The following is a 9886-nucleotide window of genomic DNA, read 5'->3' on the forward strand; positions in this document are numbered from 1 at the left end:
AGGACAGTCTCTCGAAAATCAGGACAAATTCTGAAAAATCAAAACACCTGGCACCTCTGCTGAAAAGGCCTTTTCAGCGTGCCTACAGCTAAGGGTGGTTGCATATTGATGAAAAGTAGACAAGGGGTACCAAAATTTTCTCATTGGAGGGGGGGTGGAGACGGAGCGCTTTTTGACAGCGAATTGTTCGCCTACCATGCCTACGATTACGATTGCCTGTCACAAAATGGACGATTCCGTGTATTGGTATAAGGACACACCCGAAGCTGTACACGCCCTGGGCCTTTTATTTTACACTGGAAAATATATCACGTAATTAATGGCACAAGTTCAGATCCGATCATATGAAAAAGGTTTCAATGTTTCACCGACGAGGGACCTGAGACGATCATTTCATGTTTCGGCAAAGATGCATTTGTTTTGATTTCAATTTGAAATTCTAGCCTGTCTTGTATACATTGTAAGCTGGAAAATTTATTATTTAATAAAAATATTTCGGGATATATTTGTCTAGGTTATTGCACGCATTATATCAAATCTCACTGCGTGCTCTTATTTGCTTTGCGTTCTTTTTAACTAGTTTTGAATATCTCCCTTTTTTAATTGCAAAACCAATTTTTATTCGTGTAACAGTTTTGAGTGTAGCAATATTTTTCAGTGTCTTTGAAAAACAGAGGTACCAGGTGTCCTGATAAATTAGATTTGTCCTGATTTTCGAGAGACCATCCTGATTTTTTAAATTGTCTCGAATTAATCTGTTTTTTTAAAAATGGTCTTCAAAATGTACTGGATTTTCCTGATTTTCAAAAAAAATCTTAATTTTTATTTTTAAATTCAATTACAATCACAAATCAAATCATAAACTGTAATAAAATATTTTATCCGATAATTATCTTCGGTACAGATGATATTTTTTTTTCATATTAACTGCAGGCCAGGCAATAAACTTCTTATTTATGTGGCGTAAATAAAGGCGTCTTCAGTTCCATAATAACGTTTTCATTTATTCAATTAAAGTGGTGTCTTGAAAAATCCAGATATTTTTCTCACGGTGTTTTGATTTTTGATGAAACCACCTGGCATCTCTATTTCAAAAAGAGAAATTCAGTGTACCCCTCGGCCGTTTTGTCTTGAAGCAAATTTGTATTGATGAAATTTTCTTGCGCTTTTCTCTCTGCAGCCGACCCTGGCACGAGATTCATCAAGCTGTCAGCTCTGTTTCCGGCGCACTGACAATCGCTCTTTCCGTTTTTGTTGTCGAAAGTGATCGCACTGGATTTTCGTCGCCGCTTGGCTTTTGAGCTTTCAAAATGGTTAATATCCTTTAATTTGTTTTAAATGGAGCATAGTTTTAGATTTGTGTAGTGTCAAAGATCGTTTAGAAAAATAAAAATTAAGCTACATACGTGTTATTGGCGGTTTTGAACTTATTTTGTGTGTCGTTTGCGTGTATAGCCGATGTGTCCTAGTGATTTACATGAGCAGCTTAGGTGAATGGTTTAACTATCTAGCTTTTTTCTATTTCCTCTACAGACCAAGGGTACGTCCAGCTTTGGTAAACGCCGCAATAAGACCCACACCCTCTGCCGTCGGTGTGGCCGATCTTCGTATCACATTCAGAAGCATACTTGCTCCCAGTGTGGTTACCCATCGGCCAAGATCAGGTCCTGTAAGTATTGTCGAGTTTCTCAAGTTTTCATTTGGGGTCAATCCTGCTAACTTATCGTCTCTTCCCAAAAAATGTTTCCGCTTGAATATTATTTCTTTCGGTTGTGGAACAGACGTAGATTAAACTCATATTCTCACCGATCAAAATGGAACCGGATTTTGGATGCCGTTCCAGTAAAGAGTGAGAGCACAAAAAAGACATACACACTTAATCTTTTCTCCTGTGGTCGGGAAAATTTCGTCCTGTATTTTCAACAGCTGAAATTACAGGACGATTTCGGGACAGAAAAACAGCTCAGGAAAACAACTGTCAAATTGTCCTGTATTATCGAAACGGGTTTTCCCTGTGACTTGCAGGGAATTTGAAGCTTCCCTGTGAGTTCCAAACAGTTTTCTCCCAAGATTTATAGGGAATTATGGATGGTTTCCTTCGCCGTATTTTAAATTCTTTCTATTTTTTAAATGGTTCTCAATTCACTGTTTGAAAACAAACACTAATGTTTACAAGAAGATAAGGATTTATTTTTAACTTTTTCAAGTAAAATACATTTTGACTTGGTGGCCATTAATCGTAACACTGATTGTAAAAGATGGAAATAACACTAACTGATTTTAGATTTGCAACAGGAAGTTAAATCTTTGGTCCCAAAAAAAAAAACGATTTCGGTGTCGCAAATCGATTGTTCCAACTCTCGTGTGCTCCCGGTCCATGCCAACAGACTGAGTTGAACAAACCAGGCAGGTAACGGAAGCTCTCGAACCTTGGACGAAGGAATTTTGCACCAGCATCGATAGGGAGGGAATTGTAGAAACTGGAATTTAAACAAGAAAAAAAAGTGAAAACTATTTCAGCAAATTATCGGTCAAGCTAATCTTACCTTATCATTGAACGGGAAACGGTTTGGACAAATGCCTCTCCCACTCGCATCGGCTTGATTCCCGGAAGTTTCTCTACAAAGTTCAGCTGAATATTTCGCATATCCACTAGCAGAGAGTTCATACAGGGCTGGTAGCGAGTCACTTTTTAGTGACTTGGTCACTTTTTTTGGGTCAGTCACTAAAAAGTCACTTTTTTCATCATTTGGTCACTAAAGTCACTATTTTCCGAAAAATGGTCACTTTTATCACCAAAAGTCACTTTTTTCACCGATGATAAACCAATGAAAAAGTAATTTGAATTGCGCGTGTTAATATTGACGGTAGTAACGGTAAATTACTTGATCAGTCAGTCAGAAATTTTTTTCGCCTCCGGCGGAATTTCGGCATGAATCACCCTTGGCTTGAGACATTTCGATCTACGACATTATTTGACGTTCGTGAATTGAAACTAACTTTGATTGTAGATTCTAGTTTTTAGTTCAATCAACCTTTTGTATTGGAACTCAAAACTTGATATACAAAAACTCTATCTCGTCTTTAGTTAGAATTGGTTTTTATTAAGAAGTGTAACTAAGATTGAGATTGAAACGAACCATTTTTTTTATGAAAAAAAATCTTTTATGTCATAACGAATGTTATGATGTTATGAAATATTCTTTAAAAAACAATTTCAGATTCAATTTTATTTCGTGTTTTTTGTTCTTCTAAATACTTAAAAAAAGGGTTGTAAAAATTTACACAAGGCCACAATAATTAAATTTTTTTAGGTGCAATGAATTTAAACGGTAATTTCAACTAATTTGGGTTCCCCGTATTCTAAATATGTATGCAATATTTCTATCAGCTTTTATATTTATTATTATTTATTTCGTCTTTGGTTTAATTACCGTACAGACTGATGACTTAAAAACTAGGAAATTCTTCTTAAGCCTATTTTAAAACGACGTTTGCACATATTAAAATTAAACAAATAGTACACTAAATTAAAAAGTTCACAACACTTGTCAATAGGGTGGTTTTGGCCATAGGCAGTACGGTGGTGAGGAATTGAAAGAAACTGACGTTGTCGAAGTGTTCTCGTTGGTACATAAATGTTGACACGTTGTAGAATGTAAGCACAGTCAATACAGTTGGTCAATGTGTCGAATATAAAACCTTGCTGCAGTTCGACGCGCCGCTTTTCGAGTGAGGTTAGACATTTCAGAGCACACCTTTCCTCGTTCGGTGGGTTTGTTAACTCAAATCAAAAACATATTATTTAGAAATAAAAGTTTTATATGAATTAATGAGCTTTAAATAGAATCAAGCTTTTTTTACACTTTCTGCTGTGATGTCAAAAATACTTGTAATGACATTTTTCCATAATCAGTTATCTATCAATTTTACTAGTAATAAACTCTTTATTACCAAAACTAAATGGCCGAATTTGACAAAATTTCTAGTTGAGGACACTATTTACCAAATCAATAATTGAAAAAATAAGCACCAAAATGGTTATGATGAAACATGTTTATTGAAAAAACTCTTCCTGAAATGTTTTTAAAAACTAATCTTTTTTATTTCCATACTGTTTTTTCAATTTTTTAAATAAATCTACCGAATTTTATTGTACAGTTTTTTTTTCAATTTTATAATCAACTTGCCGGATTTTTTTTAATCAAACTTTTTAAATTTTTAAGACATATTTTTAACAATTGTTTCCTTGTTTTTAAATTCTAAATTTTCGTGTTCTTCAACCATAAGCCTTTAACTCCAAATTTTAAATTAAAAAAAAATAATTTCAACCTTCTGTTCTTTCAGGACCCAATATTTTAATCAAAAGAGACAAAATACTCAGAGCTTGTAATTCAAAACTTAAAAACCTGCGATTGAAACTTTAAAAACTTTTTATTAATATTTTTTATATGAAATCATATTTTTGGATCGATCATGATTTTTAAATTAATCTAAAAAGTTTGAAAAATTGTTCTAAGTAGCAACTTTCAAAATAAATTTTAATACGCAGTGTTAATAACAAAAGTTTTGAACTCATTATTTTTAATTGTTTATCAGTTTTTATCATTCACATAATTACTCATTTTCTAACATTTCTTTGTCAGTGTAGTTGAACATGGAGGATTTTACTTTATTAAAGATTTTATGTCTGGCTTCTATAACTGGCACTTTTAAAATAATTATAAATATATTCTTCTTTTTATAAAATTAAATTAAAACATCAAACATTGATTAAATTCTGTTCAAAATTCATTTCTTATTCAGTAATCGGTAATTTACATTTTAAATCGTGATTAAATATTTTTTGTTCAAATTAAAAAATTACAGCGGAATTTCTCACTAAACTTCCAGTTAAAAATGAGGAAAAGAATTCCAAATTTAGATGAATAAAAATTAACAATTATTTTCATTTTCCATCATTTGCTAAGTTTTGTACAAGATTTGACATTTATTTTAGAATTCAGATATTTTTTAATTTCAAATTTGCTAAGAATTTCTTTTGAAACTAATTAATTTCCTACTTTCTTGCATTATCGAAAATTTGAAACATTCATTGTAATATGTTTCCAAAATTTTGTTTATCAGTCATTTTTTTAGTTTTTGTGTTGAACATGAGTGACAAATGGTGTAAGAAAACCCTTTCCTTTTCAATTGTTTATTTTTGGTATTGTTATTAATTTTATCTAAATTTGAATTTTGAAGACCCCCCCGGAAGGGTCCATCGCACGGGCCTGACTGGTCACATTTTTTGTACTTCAAAGTTATTTTTTCGTTCTACATAGTCACTATTTGGTCACTTTTTTCGGTCCTCAAAGTCACTATTTGGTCACTTTTTTTCAAATTTTGGTCACTAAAGTCCCTACTATTTCATTGTCAAACCGCTACCAGCCCTGTTCATAGGAAACAGCTTTAGGTTGCACACGACGACCATCGATTTTATGTTTGCCATTCTCCGTAAGCTTCACCTTGAATTTCAGTTTTTAGTTGGACAACACGATTTCAATTGAAAAATTTTCACTTTGCGCCATTACCCAAGAAAAACAACAACAACTAATTGTAACCGAAAAAATGACAGAAAATTGAACTGAGCGCGAAACACATGGTGTAAAAGAGAAAAAAATATCTTGTTGTTAATTTATGCGCGATAGAAAGAGAGAAGAAAATTAACTGAACATGTGTCTCACGTGATTCAGGAGAGCACGGACCTGCATTTAATAGATTCGTTAGAGATCCTGTGAACTCGTGGAGATTTTGGAACACATTTCAGGAGTATTGAAACGTCACGAGATTCGGATGGGTTACTGTTCGAACTTCGTGTAATTTTACCAGTTCTCCTGTGATTCGAGAAGTCATTATCCCGAGCAGTAAAATTGCATTCTTAGTGTGTACGTTAAATTTCTGGATGTACTTTTTAAACTCAACTATCAAATTTAAAAAGATTAAAATCAATTTCAGAAAAGATTAAAAAGTCGTTCAAATATTTTTTGATGTCTTTGCATGCTTTAGTTGAAATCTACATCTAATAATTTTATTTAGTTGAGGAGTTTATTGTAAGATTGTTGTGAATGTTATTTAGCTCGAACTCCAAGTTAGTCCTATTTCGTAAAACTGTCCCATATGAATTTTCATGAATTCTTAGGATTGTTTCTCGAATATACCAAAAGCCAAAACTGTTTGCCTTTTTCGTTTTTTGATTCAATGATTTTCCATGGGTTGATTCCCAAATTAGTTGTTAATTTTTTAACGGAATATTTTTTGAACATTTTTAACCGACAGATTTTCTTTCATTTATCAACATTGTCTTCGACTAGAGGGGCACCTTTTAAAATGTTTAGGTATCGCTCAAATCGTTATCAGGTCAATTCACAAATCAGTGTTGATCAGTTCGATTATAAGCGCATAATAAATGTCCTTAAACAGGATGCGTTACCTTGCTACTCTCGGTATGGCATTAAGAAAATAGGATAACAAACAACAGCATTACCACACATTCAAATATTGCCACGTAAAATTATCCATAAACTCACAATTGCTTCTTCGATTTTCAGATAACTGGTCCGTCAAGGCCAAGAGGAGGAAGACTACCGGAACTGGCCGCATGCGCTACCTGAAGATTGTGCGCCGCAAGTTCCGCAACGGCTTCCGTGAAGGCCAGGTCGCCAAGCCCCGCAAGGCTGCCGCATAGACATCCAAATCGGTCCAACTAATGCATTCAGGTTTGGAGATATGAATGGCGACGTATTCGACTATTCCGTTGATTGAATGTTCAAGTTCAATTTCAATCACGAATTGCTAAGGGATTTATCGTTTCTTAGATAAAAGAAAAAATGTGGATTTAAGTGATGGCTGAAGGAAAATACAAAACATTGAATGTTTCGTAAAATCTATCTAGTTATTTTTTGCTTAATCTGTATCCGAAATTTGCAGTTATTGTGTTAGTTTTGTTAATGATTGTTTTCACTCAGATATGATAGGTACTTGTCGATGCTAATTATTCAATATTTATATTAGGCTTAACGAGTTGATAACTGGTTTTTTATGTTTTGCTATAACTGGGTGGAAATTTCGTCATACTCTTCTCTTTGTTTTCTGTATTTTTTTTTAATGTTACAACAACACAATTAATGAGCTTCGAATTTGGAAGCACTCGGGCAACCTTCAAGCCATTTCCTAAGAACATTGAACTCAGAAGATTGTTTCGCATGCTGTGGTTTTCAGCCCAAAAATCAAATCAATAGCTGAAAATAGAGTTCTATTAATTTGGTGAGTACTGTCCAATTTGTTTTTAATATTTTAAATGAAATATAAAATTGCAGTTAGTTTCGTTGGGTGTAAGTAAGCGACCTGTCTCAACCTGCCAACGTATTTCCTAGAATCGACATCGAAATTCAGAGTCAATTAACTATTCAGCGTTCAACAACAATGTTAAGATTTCCGGAATTCCGGTGGATTCATATGGAAAGTTTAGGAATTGTCTTGTAAAATAGATCACGTTTTTCAAACCACATGTTTACAATTGAGGCGCTTTGGATGAGTGGGGTGCAAGTGCCTAGATGATAGTTTCGAGAAAACGCGCTTCAAAGTTGTGAAGGTGCTCGATTTTTCATATATTTTTCGAATTCGAGCAGTTTTAATTCAATTCAAAAAAGTGTTCAAAAAAATTATTAAACATTGCATTTTGCACCAGATGTACATTGAAACATGAAGAATCGTTAATTATATATGTACATCATTCAAAATTGGTGATTTTGGTCTTTGCACTCCTCTGATCCTGAGGGCTTCAATTGGAATGTTTTTCAGGCATCATTGTTCTAATTGAGGCACTCAGGATCAAGTGAAAAAATCATCTATTTTGAGTTAAGTATACCAAACGATTCTTCATGTTTCTACGTACATCTGGTGCAAAACTCAGTTTTTTTTTTATAATTTTTTAATCACTTTTTTGATTGAATAAAAACTGCTCGAATTCGAAAAATATATTAAAAATCGAGCACCTTCACAACTTTGAAGCGCGTTTTCTCGAAACTGTCATTTAGGCACTTGCACCCCCCTGATTCCAAGCGCCTCAATTCTGCACTAGAGTGGCCTATTTAAGTTTCGCTAGCGTAGTCCTGTTAATAATTAAACCGAAAAAATAGAAGAAAAATACGCACTCTGAGGAGAAAATTTGTCATTCTAAGATTTCATTGATATGACATTTGCTATCTACCCTGGGTATAAAAGTGCGGTGCTTTTGGCCTTGAATCTTATTAATCGACAATGAGACATAGTGTAGTTGGTAGAACCCTTGCGTAGAACGTATATTATTATTATTATTATGAGGGATGAATGACATCCTGGTGTTAAAATCCTTATGATAAAAAAAAAACGTATATTACATTCGGGATGCATAAACCACTGATGCTTAAAATCCCTTGAGAAAAAAAACGTATATTATATTATTGTAGGGATGAATCATTCCGGAGGATGAAAATCCCGTACAAAAAAAAAACGTATATTATTCTGAATCCAGGAGTAAGCAATGAAAGTTAAAGCTATTTAATTACTTTTTGCCAACTGTATCGATCTCTAAAAGTGCGAATGACACAAAGGTGCTGAAACAAATTTGATAGAAACAAAAATAAAACAAATGAATGATGAATAAATGAACAGCATTACAAGCGATTTTTTTTCAACTAAAGATTTTTTTTTTGGGTTTCATCATACTTGGTATTGAATGTCAAGAAAATCAAATGCTTGGATAAAGCTCTCATTAGGCAATTCAGCTAGATTCCAACCAATAAATACATTTTTCGTTATAGGCTTACATAAGTTTTGATACATTTAAAAGAGAAAGCGAGACATGTTCCGCTTTTGCTGGACGGATGGCAACACTAACCTAAATCTCCTTGCTGGTGATTCAAAACAAATTCAATGAATCTATATATGGGAAAAAATAATAATGAATTTCGAAAACGGGCCAAATTCATACTTTTTGTAGATTGGCCTGAAAACATGCTGTGCAAAAATTCGGTTCATTTGAACTTCATTTAGAGGTAGATCAAAAGAAATCGGGGTAATCGAAATTTTAATTTTGATACGAAAATTAGCTTAGCTTTGTTGACTACTCAAATCCACCTTAAATCATTGAACTCGAAATGCTGTGTAGAAATAATTATACACCAACAATCAATAAAGACTTCACATGTATATTTTATAAGGCCTATATCAACTTAAGCATTTCCAATTCCGTGATCTCTGGCGTGGCTAAGCAGAACATGTTCTACCTTGCTGAGGGTTGCTACTCCGTGATTAATCGAGGCCATCAATTTTGTGCAAGGGACAAAAGAATGGTGCTTGGGATTAGCAGTACATTCACAATACACAAAACTCATGCTCTCTCTTTGAAAAAGGTCAATAACGGCGCCGGCCACGTCCTTGTAGTCAATGCACAGTGGTCCAGAACGGAACTTTATCGTGGCGAAATTAATTAAGAATATACTATAAGAGATAGACAAATGGTGTCTTCAGCAAAAATACTCATCAAACCATGCACTTTAATTATCCTAAACCAAATATTAGAGCGTGTAATTTTTGCATGATTTACACATAAAAACTTTTTCCAGTTGACAGATAGAGCCAAGCCGTCTCCTTCAAAGTTATAGCCACAGGGGTTTGAATCAACTTTACCGGAGACACCACATACATATGACGTTTTGTAAGCGTGTTATGATTTTATGAATATTAGAATGTTAAAGTGTGTCGAAAAAAAAAACAGTATTCTGGCTCTAACTTTTGTGAATGGTTTTATAAAATAAAAAAGTCTTCTAGGCATTTGTATGAAATAAAAATTTGCACATTATCT

General features: G+C 33.6%; 1 protein-coding gene across 1 annotated transcript; it reads left to right on the top strand.

The window, feature by feature from the left end:
• Nucleotides 1–1195: 1195 nt before the first annotated feature.
• Nucleotides 1196–6929, top strand: LOC129739747 (probable 60S ribosomal protein L37-A). The gene is made up of 3 exons (XM_055731257.1): nucleotides 1196–1313; nucleotides 1534–1669; nucleotides 6591–6929. Exons 1-3 carry the CDS (start codon nucleotides 1311–1313, stop codon nucleotides 6725–6727), a joined length of 276 nt encoding a protein of 91 aa, XP_055587232.1. The 5' UTR covers nucleotides 1196–1310; the 3' UTR covers nucleotides 6728–6929.
• Nucleotides 6930–9886: the final 2957 nt, after the last annotated feature.

This window comes from Uranotaenia lowii, chromosome 1 (genome assembly GCF_029784155.1).
Source record: "Uranotaenia lowii strain MFRU-FL chromosome 1, ASM2978415v1, whole genome shotgun sequence".
Lineage (NCBI taxonomy): Eukaryota > Metazoa > Arthropoda > Insecta > Diptera > Culicidae > Uranotaenia > Uranotaenia lowii.